At 34.6% G+C, this 24,739-nt stretch overlaps 2 protein-coding genes and 1 long non-coding RNA gene across 5 annotated transcripts in view; 1 reads left to right on the top strand and 2 right to left on the bottom strand.

The window, feature by feature from the left end:
* The window catches only part of mtcl3b (MTCL family member 3b), a 9,850-nt gene extending 8,832 nt beyond the window's left edge, over positions 1 to 1,018 (bottom strand). Inside the window, exons 1-2 of one of the 3 annotated variants that reach the window (XM_065269029.1) lie at positions 785 to 1,018; positions 1 to 12 (exon numbers count right to left, since the gene is read on the bottom strand). The exon at positions 1 to 12 is cut by the window's left edge and continues 674 nt beyond it. The gene's annotated coding sequence lies outside the window, so the exon portion shown is untranslated. Of the gene's footprint in view, positions 58 to 784 lie in introns of those variants that run through there. The other 2 variants (XM_065269027.1, XM_065269028.1) reach the window with 2 other exon arrangements.
* Positions 1,019 to 2,869: 1,851 nt separating this feature from the next.
* LOC135750247 (uncharacterized) lies at positions 2,870 to 10,968 on the top strand. The gene is made up of 3 exons (XR_010532646.2): positions 2,870 to 3,155; positions 9,708 to 9,758; positions 9,853 to 10,968. It is a non-coding gene; the product is annotated as an uncharacterized lncRNA (long non-coding RNA).
* Positions 10,163 to 21,921, bottom strand: elovl4b (ELOVL fatty acid elongase 4b). Its single transcript, XM_065269035.2, has 7 exons — positions 21,687 to 21,921; positions 20,143 to 20,233; positions 19,864 to 20,051; positions 19,179 to 19,259; positions 14,685 to 14,856; positions 12,953 to 13,080; positions 10,163 to 11,506 (listed from the first exon to the last, which is right to left on the bottom strand). Exons 2-7 carry the CDS (start codon positions 20,207 to 20,209, stop codon positions 11,240 to 11,242), a joined length of 903 nt encoding a protein of 300 aa, XP_065125107.1. The 5' UTR covers positions 20,210 to 20,233; positions 21,687 to 21,921; the 3' UTR covers positions 10,163 to 11,239.
* Between the last annotated feature and the right edge of the window lie 2,818 nt (positions 21,922 to 24,739).

Genomic DNA, 24,739 nt, shown 5'->3' with positions numbered 1-24,739 from the left:
TTCAGTGTTTTACTGCATAACAGAGAAATGAAATACACTCCTAAAAATTAAGGTTCCCCTTAATGTTTTGGCTTTAGAAAATGTAAATGATTAAAAATATATGTTGTACACTCTAAAAAACAAACGGTGCTATATAGCACCAAAACAGTTGCTTTGGATCGTAACGATAGAAGAACCATTTTTAGTGCCATATAGCACCGGTGAAGAACCAGTGAAGCACCAGTGAAGCACCTGTGTAGAACCATATAGTGCTATGTAGAACCATATGTGGTGCTATATGGCCCCTATATGGTTCTACACTGGTGCTTCACTGGTGCTTCACTGGTGCTTCACTGGTTCTTCACCGGTGCTATATGGCACTAAAATGGTTCTTCTATCGTTACGATCCAAAGCAATTGTTTTGGTGCTATATAGCACCGTTTGTTTTTTTAGAGTGTAGAATCAATGAATATATGAATTAGGCATGATTTTATATTGTTTTAAAGCAGGTTCACATTAGAAAAAACGGAATAGAAATTATAATAAATACAGGAAAATTAATATACTTTGTTTCATAAAATGTACATTAGCAGTATTAAGATATGTGGTGATTTTACTACATTTTATGTAAAGTTGCTTTGCAACAATGCAATTTGTGAGAAGCACTATAGAAATACATTATAACTGCAAGAATGTTTTATTTGGCTTATATTGTAAGTTTATTTAAAAAAATAAAATGCTAACTAAGACTGCCTGCATCTATTGGTCATAAATTATATTATTATTTTGACGTAATTTGTCTTACCTGTGTAGAAACAGTGCTGATTTATATCCTGTGTGTGAATAGGACGGCACGCGTCAGCTCGAGGGTACCAGGCACAGCTCAGGCACGCAACAATAAGACGCTGAATATTCATGAGGTGACGTAACTGAAGATTTAAGGAAGTGTGAGAGTCTGAAAATAGACAGTGAGAAATGACTCTTTTGTCTCTTCTCTAGGCTGCAATGTTTGTTTCTGTTTGGCATGTTTCTTATTTAGCCTAATATGTTTACTCCATTGCAAACTATAACCAATGATTTAAGTGACAATGTACGTTTGTAACTGTGTTTTTTTTTTTTGTATCTGCTGTGTGTTTCTTTTGCTTTGCCGACATCATACATGTGAGCTGTGTAGATTGCAAAACCTGTGGCAAGTAGTTCAAAAAGTTTAATCTGGATCAACATTTGGAGATCCAATATTTTGCTTTCCAGGATCAGTTAAACCATCTCACTTTTGTCTTGGTTTTTCATCAACCAGATACACACTTGTTCAGATTAACAAATCTGGATTACTGTTGTTTTAAATGGGAACAAATGTTGACTATTAGCAATGTAAAAAAACAACAGTTTGGTCAATATGTGGTCACTAAAGGCGGACAGGTATTAGACTAGTCCTAGACTTAAAAAAAATGTAAGAGCTGTCCAAACTGAAAACAACTTGCACAGCTGACATATCTTAAAATACATCAGTGCTCTTTGTTTTGCCTCAAAATGCACACAAGTAATGTTTTTAGTAAATAAGTTATATTTCCTAATTAAACTAGGCCTAGTCCTGGCTTAAGATAATCTCTGTCCGAGAACCCCCCCCCCACACGTGTTTGAAGAGACAATGCAACAACACAACTTTCCCTAACTTTTTATTTCAATTCAACATTGTCTGTTCTTCTGGTTCACAAAAAACAAACAAATATTTGATTATACATAAACATGCATTTTAAGTAATAAAGAGGCTAAATGCCCTGTAGTTTACATTTGTAGAGATGACAGTAAAAGTTAATTTTCTTACAATTAAATGTTAAATATTTTTTAAAATCAAGAAAAATCCAAAGTGCTCAGAAATAGCAAAGAAAATATTTAGAAAAAATTGAAGGTGCTCTTTGGAATAGGGCATACAAAACGTCAAATCCCTTTGGATTTCAAAAAATATTATAAAAAGCCTTTATTTAAACATGGCTATATAACATTAAAAACATTATACTGCCTTGGATTTGCTTTTTTGACGTTAAATATTTTTGTTTGCTATTGACTGCTCTATGAGGGATTAATATGATTTTTTTCTTTAATTAACTGGAACGTTTAAATGGTTATTGTTATACTTTATCATAATAAGGATTAAATTTATCAAGAGCAAAATTTCAACAAAAAATATAAATATAACATGATAGAAATATTGTATTTTAGACTAACTAGGTTTATATGTTTTAGTTTTTTTTTTTTTTAGAAGTTTTATTACTATTAGTTCCTGAAATCCACCTTTCTAATGGGATTAGTCTAATTCTACTTTTTTTTGGGATCAAACAAATTCCAATCTTACTAAAAAGTTTTGAACAATACAAAGTGATGCAGATCAAAACCTAGATTGGATTTTGTGGTCCAATCCAAATTCAGAATCAATTTTTTTGTTTTGAACAACCCAATATGAAATTTTGATCTAATCCGATAGCTGAAATCCAAATGGACACTGTAAAAAAAATCAGTAAAAAACGGTAAATACTGTAAAATAACGGACACAATAAATAAATTACAGACATTTTCCGTGATACAAAAATACCGTTTTTTTCTGTAATTTAAAAAAAATGGTATACTTTTGAACAACTGCCCCCTGAAAATCCATGTTGTCTCAGCATGAAACAAACATACTTTACAAAAAAATTGTGGTGTGCATCTTTAGAAAAGCATTGGTACTGGTACATGTAAAGATGCAAGTTGTTTATAGTCAAGTCAAGCTCAAATATGTTTTTTAGTCAAGCCCTGTCCGGGAAACCGCACCTGTACAGTAGTGTCAGTTTTCCTCAAGTTTACACAAGTGTCATTGTAGAGTCCGACAGGTGCAAATGGTCCCAGTAGCTTTGGAAATGTTATAAATAAAAGTACCAGGAGGTTGCTAGTGTTGTTGTAAAATGTTTGCTTGAAGAAAATTAATGACACTTTGTTTAATATTTTATTTACAGCATTGACATTCACTGTAGGATTGTAGGATGGAAAGTATATGGATGCTGTAGTGCTGTCCTCATTAAATGCTGAGATGCGGGATGCTGAAGACTGCTGGAGTTTGCAGCTTCACAGATGAGCTGCTGAAAATGCAGTGTCACCACCACATACACACACACACTGTTATGGATGCATGGAGACACAAGGTCAGTCGTTTTACTATAGAGAGGCAAAAACAACATCCACATTTACTTTTACAGTAGCCCTATTCAAGACAATAATGTAGATGATACGCTGCTTTAAACTTTTTTTTTAACTTGACATAATCTTTCTCTTTGATATAAAAGTAGAAAATATTTTCCTCCAGGCAATACTATTTTATATCTTAATGTGTCAGTCAGTTTTATTAACTGATGTACACTATGCAGATTTAGACCTGCATTCATCTGTGCTAATGTCATTGTGCACTACCAAGTGGACCACATTTTAGTAGTGTGTTGTGTAATACAGTTTTTGAACACGAGAGTGCGCTGCTTGCCTGACAAAGTGCTAGAAAGAAGTTTATTTTCAACCTATTCATTTAAGTCAATCATGCTACAGTTTTTTAAAGGTGAACTAGTCCAGTTTTTGTCCATCTACTTCCTCAGCTATTGCTATGTCTTAAGTAATCTGCATCCTTCTGCCTTTTAGTCACCTGACTGTAGACACAAAGTAATATTTTTAAAGATTAATAGTACATTAGATTTACATGCATATACTATAGATGGGTTTTTGTGAGGACATAAAGCTAATATTCTCACATAGTGTTTGTGGCATAAATTATCAGTGGAACAGGTTGAAAGAAAGGTGAAACCGCTTTGTTAATAGGGCAAGTGGAAATCTCTGGCCTACGTGCAATCCTCTTACTGCCAGATATCCTTGAAGAGAGAGAGAGAGAGAGAGAGAGAGAGAGAGAGAGAGAGAGAGAGAGAGAGAGACTTAGTCAGAATTTGAATGAGTTTGGCACTACAAACACAGATTTTTTTAAATAGTTAGATCAGGGTTCTCAAACCTTTTTGTAAGCAAGGGCTACAATGAATAAAACAGTCTAGAGGGCTACTTTTTTAACATTTTTTTTTTTTGTTATACTTGTTAATTTAATCTGATTTACTTGTTGATATGTTTTATCAAATGTTAACATACATAAAAGCTAAGCTAAGCTAATATAAAAATTTGAGGCTATTAATAAAATGTACCTTTGGCGGGCAACTCACAGACTCCATACTAGGGCTGGGCAAAAAAAATGATTTTTCGATTAATCGTTTTTTAAAAGTGGTCTATTCAAAATCGATTCTCAAAGGCCACGAATCTATTTTTTTTTTTTATGAAATAACCTGATCTTGTTTGATCAAGGAACGTGACTGTTCTGACTTTTTTCATCATACATTTTTCATCTTGCATCAAAATTGTATTGTATTTAACATAATTGTATGCATTTGAAAATTAGATATGGGTTCTGTTTTAATATACCCAAGTATACCTAACATAAAAGAGAGTTTAATATTCAGGTTTGTGGCTATTAATTTCTTTGTATTAATTACCCTTGTAAACTTATGTTCACTGTTCTTTTTTATAAATATAGTATTTGTATTAAATCTATATTCATTGAGTTAAATCGAGAATCAAGTATAAAAATCGATCTGAGAATCGGAATTGAATCGATTTGATAGCTTGTGAATCGAAATCGAATCGATCTGGAACATTTGAATCGATACCCAGCCCTACACTGTAAAAAGAATACTGTGAAAAATACAGTAACTTGCTGGCAGCAATTAGCTAGTAAGTTGCTGTATTTCATTTCACAGTATTCTTACTGTAAATGTAACTGCAGTAAAATTAAAATTACTGTGAACTATTTTACAGTAATAATCACAGTACTGTATTTCATAACTACTACTGTAATAGGGATTACTGCATTTATTTTGTGTACTGTAAAATGAAGACACTGTTTGTCACAAAAATGCCATTTATTTTCTCACTTTAAATTACAAAAATTCATAAATTAAAAATAGCATAGCATACATTTTTTTCAACATGTTAAATTTTTTCTGTGAACATCTCAAAACTTTTCTGAACACATACATTTTTTTAATATGTTAACATTTTTCTGTGAATATTTCATTTAATTTCAACACTTCATACAAAAACACTTTTCTGAACACACAAAACAATCAATATTTATTTAAATGTTTCTGGTAAATTACAAATGCATAAAAATTAAATGATTTACATTTACAGCAGGATTTCAAACCTGAATATTGTTTTTCCCCAAGACGTTTTTTTTTTCAGAACTATTTTTCTTTTAAAACTGGACCTGAACTAGTTGACTTCCTGGGCTGGACTCTACCCTGTAGTGAAAGAAATTGACTATTAATGTAAAAGTTTATAAGCAAGACAGATGGGTTGATGACATATACAGAAAAGTTTACTTCACAGTGTTTTAAAGGTGCGGTGTGTAATTTCAAGAAGGATCTCTTGACAGAAATGCAAAATAATATACAAAACTTAATTATCAGGGGTGTATAAAGACCTTTCATAATGAACCGTTATGTGTTTATTGCCTTAGAATGAGACGTTTTAACTACATACACAGAGGGTCCCCTTACATGGAAGCCGCCATTTTGTGCAGCCATGTTTCTACAGAAGCCCTTAACGGACAAACTTTTTTACTAAGTTGTCTCCAACTATGACATGTTTGTCCGGTGGCAGCTACCGTAGCTTCTCTATGTGTTTCAAAAGCAAGAGGTGAGCAGTGGACTGAGCAGTTGGTTGCAATTCACAACTTCACCACTAGATGCCGCTAAAATTTACACACTGCACCTTTAAATAAACAATTTTTATTTTTTATATGCTCTGTTGGTGGTTTGTGGAGTAAAATTTAATATTTATTATTTAATAACTGTCTACATTAAAGGCGGAGTGCACAATGTTTGAAAAACGCTTTGGAAAAGGAGACGGGCCGACTACCAAAACACACTTAAAGCCAATCAGCAGTAAGGAGCGTGTCTACTAACCGACATCCTTTCTGGGTTGGGTATGTGTGAGGCGGGTCTTTTAAAAGAAGGTCCAGATTCTATTGGGGTAGGGGCGTGTTTGTTTAGGTGATTTCAAATATCAACATTGGCTTTCAAACATTGTGCACTCCGCCTTTAATACTATTATAAAATTATACATGAATATCCCACATTTCTGCCACAATACCATGTTTACAGTTAGTGATACAACAGTGAAATTTATGGTAAATATTTGTTGATTTGTGAATGGAAAAGTATTGTTTCACTCGACGCGCCAAACACATATTTTGAAATGACGAACCACACACATGACGGGCTACATACATGTTGTGACAAACTTCGCATCGTGCGCCCTCGAAAAAAGAAGTCACCGGCCGCCACTGCATTAGACTAGCTGTGCTGCTTTTCTACCGTTTGCATGGTGAGTTAAATTAAATGTATGATGTTTAACAATAGCACAACAGTTGATATAAACAAAAATAAACACTTTAAGAAGTATTTTACTAATCGGGTAGTTGGTTAAAGAATGAGTACTCAATATTTGTTCCCATTCCTAGTCAAAACTATATAAAAACACTATATATAAAAGTGCTTACCTCTGGATAAATTCCAATGTAGTGGCTGCATCATACATGGCTAGAGCAGAAGTGAAATCACAACGGTCACTCAATTGGAGGAGAACTCTGCCCTCGATGGAAAGCATCCATTTTTTGTCCCCAGAATGGACTCTCCTAAAAAATATTAAATAAAAGTTGACATTGCACAGTATTCAATCTGATATGGTTTACTATTTTACATAAGCAAAATTTATTGAAACACTAGCCCTACATAACTACCTCTTTTTTTCCTATTAGATCAATAACCACTAGAGATTTTTGGAATGTATGTGCAAGATGAAATAAAACTTTGTTCACACCACACAGTGACTCGATACAAATATGCTTTATAGATGAAGTAACCCTTTATAATTGGCATCTATTGTGTATGTCGAGTGCTGGGATCTTACCGAGCATGATGAGCCTTGGAGTGCTTGGCAGGGAAATCTGGGCCTCAGCATCTGTTTAGGTGGAAGTTTCCTGTAACACAAAATAAACAAACAAATAAAAACTATTAGAAATCACAAGTACAATATTCATAAGAGAAAAAGTGTGTCAATACTGTACAAAAATAACTTGCATCAACCAAGAGAAAAACAGCTTCTTCCTGTTGCATGGTTTCTGTGCACTTTAACATGTTTGATATATTAATATATATATATATATATATATAAATCATAGAATAAACAACATTGCTTGCATTTGAAAATCATCATGCATGCCAGTTCATGTAACTTATGTACCTGGAACGATGGTCGATGGCTCTTGTCTGCAGTCTGAAAGGAAAAAAAAGAGGTGAAAAAAGGAACGAGTAAGATCTCGAAATATCTTAATACAGTGCGAGAATATTATAATACTATAATATATATACACAATTTCAAACTATTTTGAATTCAGCAATGCTAACGTTAGGTACTCTTTAATCAAATAAAAGACGTTATAAATGTAATGTCGCCAGATAAGACAAATATTTATACAATATGCTCCCAAAAGTCGGGTATAACACTTCAAATTAGGCTATTAACAATCTAACGTTATAGTTTCTGCAGTTTGACCTCCAATGAAGTTCAGAAAAATCGTGAAATTATGAAAAATGTGTGTTACTGTGTTTTCTTTCGAATCGGCCCGCTTAACTTTATGTCCGTTTCCTCAGGCAGCAACGTAAGCGAGCAAGAGAAAAAAACGAGAGATTTAAACGAATATCGCGCCAATAAATACAAAAATACACACTTTTAAATTAATTTTGGTTCACAATGATAACGCTATAATTAAATTAAAGACGTTATAAATGTAATGTTGCCGGATAAGTCTTACCTCATATCTCCTCAGCTGCGTTTTCTTTCAGCTCGAGAGACTGGTTGCAGCCTGCGGATGTCGCATATGCAGGGTCCATACGTCATCAACCCTGGGTTATTTAAGTTAACTGACCATTAGATTCGCAAGTCATAAGCATATTAAACAATTTACTATTAACTTAGAATAACAGTCAACTTTATAATTGTTAATATTTTGAAACAAGACAGTTTTGATGACGTATGCAGCCGAGAAATGCGACCTCCGGAGGATGCAGCCTTCGCATTGAGACACGGCCAATTACTTTTATTATTAAATTATTCTCCTTCTCTTAACTATGACGTTATAAAATGTTGCCAGACTAGAAAACATATCGAAATCATGCAGAAATATATATTTGTGGTAATAAAATTGCTAAATGCACACACGAGACGGGTTTACTAGGAAGTGTGTCGCTCATTACTCCTCTCTCTCAGTGCACTCTTAAAGTTGAACAAACAGGTGACTTTACAAGAGTAAACTTTGGAATTAAATTAGCAAATTTACCTTTCTGAAGTGAAAATTCAGATGAAAATGTGGAATCTCGTAGCTTTCCTTGGCTGAAGAAAAAAATCCTCTAGAAATTGCTGTATTGTGATTCACAGAAAAAATATTTTTACTGTAGAATTTACCCGCCGTTGGAAAAAGACCATGATGCTTTGCAGATCTACAGCAACTTGCTGTATACAAGTTCTACAGTAAGCATTTGCTCATTTTACAGTAATAATGCTGTGAAAACTACAGAAATTTGTTACAGTGTACTCCATACGGGCAACCTGGTTGGAGACCACAGGGTTAGATTTGTCTACTAGTCACTTAACTTTAATGTACAATCTTCAGTCGGAGGGGTCCAAACAACAATATACTCTATGCAATGTATAAAACATTTTTGTTTTATACAGTAATGTTTTTAGTAAGCAGTAATGTTTTTAGTAAGGCATGTTTGTTAAAACTAGTTATATTGTATAATTAAACTAAGGCCTAGTCCTGGCTTAAGCTAATCCCTGTCCGGGAAACCGCCCCTAGATGTATTTTAACTATAATTGTTTAATGGTCACACTTTACAATAAGATTGTATTTGTTGACATTAGTAAATTCATTGGCTAACATGAATTAACAATGATGAGTATAGTTTTCCTTCATTTATTAATGTTTATAACACGGGTCTGTTGAATGCTGTATTCTGATTGGCTGAGAAATGTTCCGTGTGTATGCATTAATTTCTGATAACCGCACACCTAACTTGTCAAATGCCTAACCAGAGCAATGTTTGTGGTAACCGTGGTATAAGAGGAATAATTGACTCCGGTCCTTTGAATTATTTGAAAATAATGCACACCCGCGGTTTAACGGCACGACGCGATTGCACCTTGGGTGTGCATTATTTTCAAATAATTCAATGGCCCATCGTCAATTATTCCTTACTTGTTGATGTTGGTTAATATCAAAAGATTGTTTATGTTACTTTATTGTGCATTAAGAGATACGACTTCAGATGTTAAAAAATGTATTAGTAAATGCTGTAATTGACATGAATTAAAATTTTAAAAAATGATGTAGAAGTGTACAAACTTATTGTAAAGTGTTACCTTATTGAGTTAACCAGCGGCATGCCTGAATAAATAAATAAATATTTTTCTAATTAAATACTTTTTATGAGAACAACAAAAATTAAAAATTTACATAATTTAAAAAATATATATACTGTATTCAACCCAAGCTTTAATGACAATGTAAGATTTGGAAAACCTGATGATATATAAATGTAATCCAGCAGATCTGAGAAAGTTTGTGTGCTTTAATGGAAGCAAGAAGATCGGACTATAATGTAATGCATTGTTGTAAATGCTTATTGGAAATGTCTTGTCAAATAATTTTTTAATTTGGACTTGACGGTATAAATGTCTCGACTCTCTTTATAGTTACCTGATAATTGTGCCTCTATCAATGTGACCTGGATAGATCTACAAAGTCTGACGTGGCTATAAGCTCTTTTACAGCGAAAGCCAATTTACAGTCTGATTAAAGCAGATCTGTCCACCCAACACCTGAAAGATCTGGCCTGCATGGACAAATACCTGAGGACATTTCATTATCCATGCAGAAAGCGGTGAGATGTTGGGCAGATTAAAATCCTCTGGCTTTCAAAATAGCTGTTTGATTCAAGATTTGCCAAATGAATAAAACACTTTACATAAGCACCAAGCAAATAATTGAGATTACAGAATAAGAGGAGGTTGACATCATGTTTATTTCCTTTAGTTCCGTAATTACATTGAACATTTTTAGAAATTGCTGCACACATGGTGACCAAATCACAAATATATCTACTGAACATAACCTGAATTAATTTTTGTAGATAATAATAATACGGCCGTTGTTTTCTTATGTTAACATTTTGAATGATTGAGATTTTGTCAAATACAGACTTTTATTAACATGAGAAAATTGAACTTTAAAAAGCAAAATGACTTTGTTAAACTGCAATGCAAAATAACTTTGCACTTTTTCTATATAATCCTTTTAAAAAACTACATGCACAAAGCAATAGAGTACACATACATGACATTACAAACATTAAAGACACAGAAAGTCTGTGTTTAATATGTCTGATTTAAAAGTCCAAATTAACATGTGAAACAATGCTTCTCAAGTAAACAGCTTTCATTTTATTTTCATCAGCTGTCTCAGGTTCTGATAAATGAAATTAAATATGTTGTTAACCAGATTCACCATATGTAGGATTGTCTTTGGTAGAAAGTTCATACTGTATATTCAATTTTACTGCAACGTTTGAAATAGCTTGTTTGCAGCAGCTATCATCAGTTCAATTTTAAACCTTGTTTTGCGACAACCCAAGGTTTAAGCAGATCATAACTTTGTGTCTTTCTGTCTCCACAAAACCGTATTATTGTTGTTTAGGGTTTTGGTGTTGTGGACTGATTCGTGATGTGTGAGGAGGAACATGTGACGTGCAATAATCTTTCATCAGCTGCATGCATTAAACAAGACTAATGAGAGTGAGCTACATTTCTGTGGACAGTACAGTATGTGAAAAAGCATATTTACTATTTAAACTGTTGTAAAACCAGATGCAAACATAATATCCCTTGCAGCTCCACAGATGGTAAATAAATCTCTGAGTTATCTCGCTTAGAGAAATGTCTCTTTTGTGAAATATCTCATCCTTTATATGCTTTTACAAACCAATTAACAACACAGATTTAGCCAAATACCAAACGTCTGTAGTTCTTGAGAGCATATGAGCAGTTTTACACCCTGTTCTCTCTTTACAGTCTATCCTTCTTTTTAATCGCTCTTTGCTCGTTCTTTCTTTGGCTTCTTTCCATTTTCGACGAACTCCGGTGTCTTACTGATGCCATTGGAGATGCCATTGGTGGCAGATTTGGCCGGTTTGAGGCGCGGTTGGCGGCGGTAAGTCTGGTAGTAGAAATTGGCAAACAGGATGATGAAAGTGACGGCGTAACCAATCAGAGCCCACTGCATCCAAGCCGGGAACGGGCAGCCCGTGTAGAGGGAATGAGCCGCGTGACTGATGGTGACGTGAAACTGGATCTAAACGAAACAAATGGGTACAAAACCAAATCGTAAACCAAATGCTTTTAAAAACCTCTACACTGTAAAAAGAAGTTGGTTCAACTTAAAAAGTTACCCTGGTTGCCTTAAATGTTTGTTTTAATTCAGCTTTTTTTGAGTTAACTTATATATTTTTTTAGTTAACTTATATTTACTAATATTTTGAGTTAAATTAACTAAACATTTTAAGGCAACCAGTTAACATACTTTTTGAAGTTGAACCAGCACTCTTTTTACAGTTTATAGTCAAGTCAGGTCAAATTATATTTCATATATTATAATTAACTAAAAATATTTTGAGTTAACCAATATTTTTCTAATATTTTTTAATGTTACATTAACTCAACATTTTAGGGCAACCAGTTAACTTACATTTTGAAGTTGAACCAACACATTTTTTACAGTTTATAGTCAAGTCAGGTCAAATGTATACTTTTTTAAGTTGAACCACTAATTTTTACAGTGTATAGTCAAGTCAGGTAGAATAATATTAAATATTAAAGTTAATATTTTTTTTTTAGGTTAACTAATATTTTTCTAATATTTATTAAAGTAGAATTAACTCAAATTTAATTAACTTTTTTAAATTGAACCACCATTTTTTTACAGTTTATAGTCAAGTCAGGTAAAATGATATTTAATATATTTTATATCAGTTAAAGTCAGGTAAAATAATATTTAATATTTTCAATCATTTTTTTTTTGTTGAATTCCCTTAAAATTTTAATGCAACCATGTAACTTACTTTTTGAAGTTGAACCACCATTTTTTTTTTACAGTTTATAGTCAAGTCAGGTCAAATTATATTTCATATTTTATATATCAGATAAGTTAATATTTTTTAAGTTAACTATTTTCTAATATTTTTTAAAGTTGAATTAACTTAAAATTTTAAGTTACTTTTTTAAGTTGAACCACTAATTTTTAAGTGTATAATCAAGTCAGGTAAAATAATATTAAATGTAATAATTTTTTTAGGTTAACTAATATTTTTCTAATATTTGTTAAAGTAGAATTAACTCAATTTTAACTTTTTTAAATTGAACCACCATTTTTTTTTTACAGTTTATAGTCAAGTCAGGTAAAATGATATTTAATATATTTTATATCAGTTAAAGTCAGGTAAAATAATATTTAATATTTCCAATCATATTTTTTTAGTTGAATTCCCTTAAAATTTTAAGGCAACCATGTAACTTACTTTTTGAAGTTGAACCAACAATTTTTTTACAATGTATAGTCAATTCAAGGCAGATTTATCAAACTTTTTGTGCAGTTATACTGGTGTATTTTCTCAAACGTTCAATTGGATTACAATTCTTTAAATTGGTACAAATAAAATAAAAAATACACCATTTCACCTCAGATTTATGTTCAGATTTATAAATACATTAGTGATTTGAAGTCGTAAGTGTTTGTATTTACCATCTGAATGATGGTTAGATACTTTTTCCACCACAAGTATTTCTGGATCTTAGGACCGAACGCCGCCAGGCCGTAGTAACCGTACATCAGAACATGAATGCCCGAGTTTATTGTAGCGCCAAAAAACGCTGCAAAAAGAAAACAAGAGTTTAGCTACAGACAAAATATGTTGAACACAAAATACATGTGACCCTGGACCGCAAAACCAATAAGTTGCATGGGTATATTTGTAGCAATAGCCAGCAATAAATACATTGTATGGGTCAAAATTATTATAGATTTTGGGTCCAGGGTCACATATTGAACTAATGATTAAAGTTTTGGGTTTATGTGTTGATTGTAGAACAGTAATATCACCAGGGTTCCCACACCTTAGTTAGTACCAACTTCAAATTCAAGGACCTTTCAAGGACTTTCCAGGTCCAATACCCTCAAATTCAAGGACTATATGTGGGGACACATTTCAAGTGAGAGCAAGGTTACATTGTGTTACCTTTTAAGATACATTGTTACAGTTCCCTTTCGAGGGAACTCGCGCTGCGTCACTGCGGTGACACTTTGGGGACGCCTCCAGGGGTAAGTGCGTCTGAATGTGTTTATCAAATTCAACCAATGGTGAGGCTTAACGACAAAGACAGGGTGTAGGAAGTATATCGGGATCAGTTACATACGTAACCCGAGACGTTTTCATGTGTCAAACATATCGATGCAAAAAAAACATTTTGTTATGAATCAACATTCACATACAGATGATAAAAGCATTTAAAGTGAACTGTTTAGCACGTGTGCTTTAAAAGTCTAGAATTTTTATAATATTATCCTACATATTTGCGAACACCCATGGATCTTAAAGCAGTTCTCCACCCATTTCAATTTATCTTTTGTTCACTCTCCCCCCCCCCCCCTCCATAATTACCTCAGGACCATCTGTACCCATTCAAACCCTTTGACCCTTTCCACAATCTCCTAATCTCTCCTGACCTTTGTATCCCCCTCCCCAAATCTCATCTCATCTTCTGCTTCACTCTTTCTAGATATTTCTGATCTTTTTGGCAAAGGTTTCTCGTTTAAAACAGTCTCACTATCCTGATATGTAACTTATTTTTGACTGGTGTATGTCCAAACATTAATGGAGGTGTGTGTGGGGGTGTTTCTGATTTAAACGTGCTTAAGTCGACAACAATGCTGATAAATATCCCTTAGATTAGGATTAGACTTGAGATTTACTGTAGGTTTAGGGTTAGTAACATAATTACAATTAGCTTTTTTTGAAACAACATGCTGTAGTTAAGATATTGAAGCAAGTGTGCATGCGCAAGTTTAACCTATAAACTTAAAGTCCGATACTTAAAGAGATTGTTCACCCAAAAATAAAAATCCTGTCATCCTTTACTCACCTTCATGTTGTTTTAAACCTGTATAAGTTTATTTAGTCTGGTAAGCAAAAAAAAAGATATTTTGATAAATGATGGTAAGCACCACAGTGGATGGTACCCATTGAATGGATATGTGCTTACAATTTTCAGTTTTGGGTGAACTATCCCTTTAAGTCCTCTCAAATAAAGGAAAAAATACCCAACTTGGTTTATTAATCAACCAAATCAAGTTCAATATTGTCAGCAGGTTTAAGCAATGGTCAGATTTGTGATTGCAGATTGAAAACCTGTGGGATGCTCTTACAGTAGTAATATTGTGGGCTATGCTTTGCATTGTTGCTGTTTTTTGTACTCACACTGTCCACCAGGAACCCATTTAATGCCGATCCACCACAAGATGAACATGGTGCAGTGATGGTAGACGTGCAGGAAGCTGACCTGATTAAACTTCTTTCTCATGATGAAAAACACTGTGTCCAAAAACTCCACTCCTTTAGAGATGTAGTACCACCACAGGGCCGACGCTATCTGCATCAACACACATCATTCATAGAATCACTCAAATACATTTTTCTATAAAAGTCCATTTGGGGAAGTTGTGCAACTAGGCGGCCATGTTTGCAATGCCTCCAGGCAGTTATTTCAGACTCATGCAAGACTAAAGTCCTACTTGAATGAGGAAAGACAAATATTGCTAAAATCACATCCTAAATGTCGCAGCCATGTTGAGCATTGCATTTTCCCCTATTCATAGTAATAGGAGTGCTCAATCTTGATATATCCAATATCTTTAATTTTTCCTGTATAACCCAACGACATTAAATAAGGAAACTTACTTCCATATTTCATAAATGATAATCAACAGGGTGTGAATCTGTTTGAAAAACCATACACTTCTAACTACCCCTGTGTATTTAACTTTAGGTGCCATATTTAATAAATTGGGCTTGCAACTAAAAGGTTGAAACTTCAAATGGTTGATCACCATTTTGGCCTCTGTTCTCACATCCCCAAGGAAACAAGCCTGCCAATAAGGGCATTGGTTCATGCCAAGCCGACAGCATGAAGAAACTCTAAAGTACGCCAGTACTGGATTTCATCCAGAAATTCGGTGATCTGGGCTTAAGTTAAGACTTATTTTTATTTTACTTTCTTCCTCTTACCTTACTACTGTAAATAAAACTCTCCCCGGGGGTTGTGCAAAAATGTCCTTAATGTTTTCTCTCATAGCTTTCTACTGTAATATTGATCATGCATAACACAATATTTAAATAAAATTTAAGCATTTGCATTTATTTGAAAGCATTTTTTTTTTTTTTTGTACTGTATGTCTGCAGGAATTAAACCTGTGACCTTGATGTTGCTAACAACATGCCTGACCATCTGAGCTACTGAAGGAACAATTGCAAAAATGAAAAGGCTTTTTTGTGGTAAGGATGTGGCGTGCTTAAGTTTGTGGGTGTCTTGTATTTCAGATTAGCTGCGCATGGGTGGGTTATTATAATTGCAGGTACATTTGGTGTCCACCAAAGTCATTATGTTTCTGCAAAATGGTTTGATTCCTTATTATTTGAATTTTAATTGCTAATTTTGTATTCACTGTCATGGATCACAAGATGTTGCAGGCATGGGCGTCGGAAGCAAATGAAAAGTGGGTGGGTCCCCACATAACCCCCCCCCCCCCCCCCGAAAAATACATTTACTGCAAAGATTACATTTTCATGTTTCCTTTTAATTAGCCTGAACATTTGCGTTTATTAAATTAAAGACAGTAGCCTATTACGGTCAAAATTCTGGTAATAGCCCTTTAAATATTTTGCAAATAATGACAGATGTCATGTTTCATTTATCTTTTTCTGTGTCATTTTTTTTCTCTACTCTGCTGACAGTAGGCTACAATGTTTATTTTTTATTTTGAGGAAATAAAAGGTAAGAAAAACGAATGAAGGTAAACTGATACAACTTTTGTATACTTTTTTATTTGTTATACTCTTTCTCTCTCTTAGAGAAATATAAATGTGAGATTCTGGAAATGAGATCACTTTATTTTATGGTATCCGTCGGGAAACAATGCTGTCATAAGAGTTTGAGCATGTGTACTTCTAAAACACAATCGATTAAACAGAGGTATGACTTTATGAATTATCTGCAAATGTACCTCGCAAATAATAACAATACGCGAGGACGTTCATGTCGCAAATGAAAAGTAATTGCAGGCTTCTGTAAAAAAAAAACTTGAAAATTATCCAGCGATCGTGGGACCATAATAAAAATAAACTATTTTACAGCAGTAATAATATTTTAACGATTAGCCTACACTTTTAACGTTTGAAAGGAACCACATTTAGTGCTGTGTTAATTATCATTAAAAGCAAAACGGGATCTCTTTGCCTCCGTGACAGACGCAATTCTTCTGGCATCTCTCCTCATCATCTCCTCTTTTTTTCTTCTGTGTCTTGAACTTGGGGCTCGAGTCCGACCTAAGGTTCGAGCTGCCTTTAAGAACACCAAGCTAAGTTCGTTTACCGTTAATTATTAAGACTAAATGGGCAGGCAAACTCGTGAAACAATGAAAGTAAAATAATCCGCTATAATATGGTTTTACACGTCTATAGAAAATATACTATAAATAAAGCAGTTATTAATTTTCCTAATGCATGGTTGTTTGACATTTACTTCTGTTTATTACACGGCTCTCTGGAATGCTTGATTCTGATTGGTCAGTTGAGACATTTGCAGGTTCGTTCTTTTCAAATAATAACCGCTCCAAAATAATAACGCATAGCCGGACTACTTTCACGAGTAAAATCGCTCCGCGCCAATAAAGATCAATAAAGATTACTGTCTGTTTGGCGCCATCTTGTGACAAACACTCGACAACCACGACAAGACACAGAGAGCTTACTGAGACTGAACTTGACAAAATAGAGCATGACAGCTACGAAGCCAACACACAGAAAAATACAGAATGGGCATTAAAACTTCTCAAAGACTGGTTAAAGATAAAAAAATGGAGACAGACAAGTATGAAGCAGAGGATCTCAATAAGGTATTACGATCATTTTATGCATCTGTGCAAAGTTTTGCGGAAGGATAAAAATGTTAATTTAAAACAAATATGCCAATAAAATGTTTCAAATTCATATTCATGTCCAGTTTTTTTTCTTATGTGGCAAGGAGCCGTGTAATAAGCGGGATAATGTAGAGGCAGCCGGTAGTTATTGGGAAATAAGCCCCTTCAGTGTGATACAAGACCCTCCGCTTCGCGTCGGGTCCTGATCACACTGTCGGGGCTTATTTCCCAATAACTACCGGCTGCCTCTACATTATCCCTTACTTAAAACATTTGGCAAAGGAGGTTTTTCAGCACTATGTTCGAACAGCAACTCAGCGTCCACTCACCCCCGCGAATTATGTTTAAAAGCTGAAACGGGTCCGCGGTGTAAAAAAAGCAAAGGTTAGGGATCCCTGCTCTAGTGGAATGGATTTGGACTAACAGCGCTTTGATAAGTGAACAGACAAATGCGCTAAATTGGAGAAAAAGTGGGTGGGTCCATTATCATTGGTCTTAAAAAGTGGGTGGGTCCTGTCCCACCCACGTATAATGGTTCCGACGCCCATGGTTGCAGACCATAACATGCCATTTTTGTTACATGACTGTCAACACTGTTACTCTACCTTGGTAATAGAGTTGACTAATTCAGACAATAAGAAATAATGTTTTACAGCCATATAAGACCCCTTTGATATAAAATATTATATTGTTATGGTCTATAACATCTTGTTGTCCATGGCAATGATAAATCATTTGGTAATCTTTTTGTTCAGTACATGGTCACACAGAAAATGTACACCGGGGACCGATCAAACACATTATAACGTGACCCTGTCTGTAAAAATCCAAGTCTCATAATCTAAACCTTTGACCATGATTTTGCTAACAACATGCCTGACCATCTGAGCTACTGAAGGAACAATGGCAAAAGTCAAAAAGGCTTTCTTAGATTGTGGGTGTGTTGTATTTCAGTTTATCTGCGAATTGGTGAGCTAATATAATTGCAGGTACATTTGGTGTCCAAAGTCATTATTTTTCTGCAAAACTGTTTGATTCCTAATTATTTTAATAATTTTGTACTCGCTGTCATGCATCACAAGATGTTGCAGACCATAACAATATTATAATTTCTGTCAACGTATCTTATTTAACTTAAAATCACGATTTAGTGTCAACTCTGTTACGGTCAAACGCTGTTAACAGGAAACAGTGTTGACTGTTGTGTGTGTGTGTGTGTGTGTTTCTCTGTGTATGACTGCCATTTATGTTACATGACTGTCAACACTGTTACTCTACCTCGGTAACAGAGTTTAAAGGTAACAGAGTTGACTAATACAGACAATAAGAAATAAAAAGAGAATGTTTGTGTTTCTGTGCATTTACGTTACATGACTGTCAACACTGTTACTCTACCTCGGTAACAGAGTTTAAAGGTGACAGAGTTGACTAATACAGACAATAAGAAATAAAAAGAGAATGTTTGTGTTTCTGTGCATTTATGTTACATGACTGTCAACACTGTTACTCTACCTCCGTAAGAGAGTTTAAAGGTAACAGAGTTGACTAATACAGACAATAAGAAATAATGTTTTACAGCCATATAAGACCCTTTTGACATAAAATATTATATTGTTATGGCCTATAACATCTTGTAGTCCATGACAATGAGCACCAAATTATTAAAAAAATAAAAAACATAACTATTTGAAAAAAGCATAAAACAATAATGACTTTGGACACCAAATGTAGCTCCAATTATATAATCGCCCATTTATAAGAAAAGTGCGTGTCTTACCCTGACTTCATTAACATCATTTGAGTAGTTGACAGGCTGACAGAGGTAGCTGTATCCGGCCGCTCTGGATCCTAGGATCAGCTACAGACAGAGAAATATGATAAAAAAGTCAGGATATGCTTGTGTAAAATGTGTTAGAGGTCAGCTTGGGAAACAGCTACGATGTTTGTCTGTGTAAAAAGGCAAATGTGTCATAAGAAAATATGTCACAATATTGTGTTAAACCAGTGATCTAGTGCCAAACATCTGTGACCTGTCTCTGATCTCTATGTTCTGCCAAACCCTTTAACTAACCCTAATAATTAACTAGCCCTAACATTAGAGCGAAATTATAGGTTGATAAATAATTATATAATCATATGAAACTAGCTAAAAATAATATTAACACTTTTATGTGCTTTTATCACTGTATGTGGCAATTTATATTTCCACTTGAAAATAAAAGCATTGTTTAGGTACGGTGACACTATGGTGACCCCACTAAACCGTACACGATGTTTATAAGATGGCAAATCTTATCCTAACATTGAATTCTGATTGGTTGAGAGGAATATTGATCCATCACTACTGTATGTTCTGCTTTGGGAGAAACAAAACAACTAGCCAGTAAATATTGAAATACTTCAAACGATTTTGAGGGGTGAAAAGTGTCAGATGGTGTAATGGGAAGGAGAGTTGATCAAACCTCTTTGCAAATGTAGAAGTTAAGCAGCACCATGCTGAAATTATACACAATAAGAGTCTTTCTCAGTTGAAAGGGCTCTCGGCTCCGCATATAAAGCGGTCCGGCCCAAAGAAAGAGCAGGTAGAGGACGCTGATCCCGAGGGTCGGGAGCGGAGATGCCATCATCGGCCATTCTTCCACGCGCTTATCTGAAACACAGACACAAATTAACTGTATTCATATACATAACTTTAATACTTTATTTAAAGAAAGAAAAATAAAAATGATGTATTTTGTCACCTGCTATGGTAAGGCTCCATTTATAAAACTCTGCAGAGTCATTCACAAAGTGAATGACGGTGTCCATGGCTCTAGTTCTAAGATGCTTATACTGCAAAGACACAAACAAGGCCACTTGTATTATATTTTGAAATAGAAAGCATACTTTGAATCAGATTTTTGAATCGCCCAGATAGATTTCGACTCCTAAACACATGTTTGCCATAATTAAATTCCCCATGAACATATATAATATATACAATTTATATATACAAATATATGCTATATGGGTTTGTTGTTTTCCTGCCAATTCCTTGTTGGCATGTCCAAAAAGAGAGTCTTAGTGACAGAGCAATTATTATAGGCAAGTGATGTGAGTGTTTTACAAGGCAATGCAGCTTGTATTTAACCCAGCAAGTGAATTCCACACCTGTAAGCATGTAAGAAGAATTAAAATGAGTCACATTTTACCTCCATCATTACATAAGCAGCCTGACCCTACGCATGCATTATTTAGGGCCCTGTATCAGTTAACACAGGGACAAACTTAAAACGCTGGACAGATGTAGCCGCACCAAAATCCAATTTAAAACAAAAATTGAAGTCCCAACATAGTAGAAGAAAATATTCTGTTGTAAAAAGACATACTTATATGATGAGGTTCAAGGTGAGTGTTTTTTATACAACCAAATAAAACCACCCAAAAATAGTCTGTATTATTATTATTATTATTACAAATATTATCGACATGAAATGATATAGAAATACATTTTCGTGTTGTAATCATATTTTTCCTAATTAAAGGCTTGTTTTTTGTGATAACTTTTATATTTCAAGTGTCCAAATTCTTTCCAATGGGTTTTCACTATGAAACGGAAGAGCGTTAAAGTAAACACGCCACCGCGCAATGCAAACCCGCCTATACGCGCTCCTATCGAAAGCCTAAGCGCGCGTGTGTCAGCAGGTTTCACGCGCATTTGTCAGTCAGACTTTAATTCCATTGGATCTACGAGCTTAAGTACAAATGCCCATCGACCCACATCTGAGGCCACATCACCCTGTGAAGGTTATCAAAGTCCAAAATGTTTCCAGTATTAAAGAAAACAGTCGGATTAGTAAAACTGGCCGTAATTTTCTTGTAGAAAAATAGGATGCAAAAATGAAATGTTGTATAAATAAAATGATAGCTATGCTGAATAGCTTTATGCTTTGTAAAACCATTTTGTCAAATAAGCTTAAACATAAAAAATATGCTATAATTTTATTAACAAACATGATTTTATAATATTTTAAACCAAAAGGTCCTTTGGAATTCTTTAAAGCACATATTTGAAATAAAAGGGATTTTTTTGTGTGGAACTTAAACATATAATATTGTTCTAGCTAACCCTAATGTTAAGCAGGTGACTAATCTCAATTAAAGTGATTACATTGGGTCTGGCATATTCCAGTAAACTGTAATATGTATGTAATTACGCGTAAACTTGCAAAACAAGCAGAAGAAGAATAAGACTATTTAATAGATGAAGCATTAAAATACAATTATTACACACACCCGATCTTACCTTGTAAGCGCGCGCCTATGTCGACATCAGGTGTAGCGTGGCTCTGCTGGAATATCAAAGTGAATAAATGTCTGGATTTAAATCTACAGTGCGCGTTTAAACACATCAGCTTTGGCAATAATAACGCAAAGGCAAAAGCTGTGCAACTATAAGGGTTCGGAGATATGAGGCAAACGCATCGTCTGATGTCTCTGTGTCTCAGACACTCACTGGAGACCCATCTGTCTTACACTGGGCATGCGCACTCACGCACGGTGACCCGTGCGCTTTGTTGAACTGAACTCTCTCTGAGAGAAAGGTTGCTGTTCGTTGCAAAGAGTTATTAACAAACGTAGTCCTCATAAAACACAACCAAAATATACATGGATACAAGGCCATTTTAATTTATTATTTACGTATATATTTATAGTTTTTAGTGTTAGAAAAATAGGTAGGTCTATGTTTTATAATATTACATTATAATACACTACATTATAATATGCATTGGCCACACATGCAAATCATACTGACAGCTTCCTTAAAAAATATATATATAGCTTTGAGGACCAACTTGTTGCTAATATTTTGTCCACATTGTGATGACGCGATGCAGACACGAGGTGGCAGCAAGCCATAGTAAACAAAACAGACATACAGTAATCTTCTTTTTCACTTATGCATGCAGATATTAAATCACTTCTCTCACGTTAACATCACATTTGATTCAGTGAGTATTTAAACAATGTTTTCTGTAAAAAAAGTTGGTGATCTTTTTGTTCAGTACGTGGTCACAGAGAAAACCAGGGGACGGATCAAACATATTATATGTGACCCTGTCTGTAAAAATCTAAGTCTCATAATCTAATGATGAGATCAAAGTTTGATTTTACATTGATTTCAGTCTTTGATATGACAATATAAAAGATATTAAGGTTATATTTTCATATGATTTTCTTTACATTATGTAGGACGATTTATGTAGAAAACAGTAAATCAGGAATAAAAATGACTTTAACTGGGTTTTCACAACAAGGGTCACATATCCCACAATGCAATGCACTCGATCGGACCTCTGAATGGCTGCTGTTTTAAATACTTGCTGGATTGATTTTAGAAAACACTTTTCCATATATGAGAAATCCTGGTTTCCAGTTTAACTCTCAATGTAACTCTTTATACTAGGAAAACGTTAAAGAGGAGGGGACATAAATTTGATTTATGCCCCAGTATCAGTTGAACTCCTGCATGTGTTTGATGTAACGTTTTGGGAATGAGGTGGTTATTGTCTTAACATCACCTCTGTGATATTTCTCTGTGGTTTTCAGCGACACAGGTGTTCTGCTAACACTAGCAGCAGGCCGCTGTATCGCAGAAGCAGCTGTTTAGCGTTTAACCGATTCAATCTATCAGCACGAGGTGATGACAGACGAGAAAGGCTTTAAATTCACTTGCGACATCACAACATCTCACCTGTGTGCCAGACTCGTAACTTATTACTCTATTACAACATATTACCATATTTATTTCCAGTAAGTAAATCAGTAAGTGTGCTTTCTGTGGCGGATGCTCTGGAGTCGCCTGCAGCTGCTGAAAACTTTGGACAGGATCCACTGATATCATCTTATCTATAATTAAAAAGTGCACAAACAAGGAAATAAATCTGCGTTCTCTGTTTTGTTTACCAAATTTCTGTTTAAACTGAATTCACCCCCTTTTTACATGCAGTGCCGAAGATAATAAAGTCTGCCAGCTCCATCTCAACATGTCCACATGGGCAAACATGCGAATGACATGAATTACCCACAATAGACGTATCGATAGAAATATTGTCTTTATTTGTTGTGATTAATGCCAAACATACATATTTACTTAAACAGATGTACAGTATAAATGACAAAGAAGTCACGTACGGTCCATTTTCCCTCTGTCTGCTTTTCATTCAGACCCTGGTTTAATTTTGTATTGCTAAGGGCTTTTCATTCAACCCAAAATATGATCACGTTTCAGTTCATTGAAGTGTTCTGCGTGTCTGTAGTTTTTAAGTGAGATGAGGGATGGAGGCAGAAGAGACGAGAGGTTTTGATTAAAGAGAGGCGAGGTGAGGAGTTTTCTGATGGCGATGTTGATGTCCACTCAGGAGTCGATCTGTTTGCATGCTGATTTACAGTCGGACACCCAGAGGCTCTCAAACAATCTGAAACAAACCGATCATGCAGGCGAAGAAAAGAAAGGTCGAGAGAGAAAGCCCAGATTGATCCTTTCAGCAAATAGGACAGTGAAGAGTGACCATTTTTGCATGCACATAGAGGGTTTTGCAGTGAAATACAGTAAAATTTGTTAAATACCAATGAAATGACTAAAGTGACATTTGCATTTAATTAATAACATTTTTATTGCAAATCAGTCCTGAGGATAAATCTGTGTCATTGTTGTGGAATAAACTGATGAGACATACTGTACTAAAAACAAAACTAATAAAAGAAAACATGTCAGAGGGTTTTCCATCTGAACTCTTATGTGGTAACCATTTTATAAATAAAATACTCAAAGCTGTGCTGTATCATCAAAAAGTCACAGCTGAAAGGGTTGCCTTGACTCAATTTCGTGCCTAACAATACCCTCGAGTGCCTTATTGCTTACATACTGCACTGAGTCTAGCAGTTATTCAAAACATCCCTGCATCAAGGCACTGATGGCAGTGACAACTCCCATTTAAAACCCCATTCACTTCTGTTGACTGTTTACAACAGGCTTCATGTCAAGGATTTGCTCATTATGGCAGTAACGCTATATTTAATCATGTTGTTGTTGTGTGTGTGTTTTGTGCCTATACAGAACTAAAAAAGCAATGCGAGCGTGTGATATTTAATTCAGTCAAGATGTGAACAGATCTTCCTCTCATACTTGGATAGCACAGCACGCTGAGACAAACTTATGAGAACACCCATTTCTGCTGAATGATTTAGCGTAAAGGATTTCCTTCAATATATATTTATATACAAGCTTAAAAATAAAGGTTCCTAAAAGATTCTTTGTAAGGCTGTATGGTTCCATAAAGAACCAAAAAATTGGGT

Source organism: Paramisgurnus dabryanus, chromosome 21 (genome assembly GCF_030506205.2).
Source record: "Paramisgurnus dabryanus chromosome 21, PD_genome_1.1, whole genome shotgun sequence".
NCBI classification, from domain to species: Eukaryota; Metazoa; Chordata; class Actinopteri; order Cypriniformes; family Cobitidae; genus Paramisgurnus; species Paramisgurnus dabryanus.
This window is presented reverse-complemented; position numbering and strand designations above follow the sequence as displayed.

What these genes read in the sequence shown, in the direction of transcription:
- elovl4b (XM_065269035.2), bottom strand. Translation starts at nt 20,209, where the DNA reads ATGGACACCGTCATTCACTTTGTGAATGACTCTGCAGAGTTTTATAAA. An exon ending in ATGGAGCCTTACCATAGCAG is followed by an intron (nt 20,052 to 20,142) that starts GTGACAAAATAC and finishes TCTGTGTTTCAG; the next exon opens with ATAAGCGCGTGGAAGAATGG. An exon ending in ATGATGTTAATGAAGTCAGG is followed by an intron (nt 14,857 to 19,178) that starts GTAAGACACGCA and finishes GTGTTGATGCAG; the next exon opens with ATAGCGTCGGCCCTGTGGTG.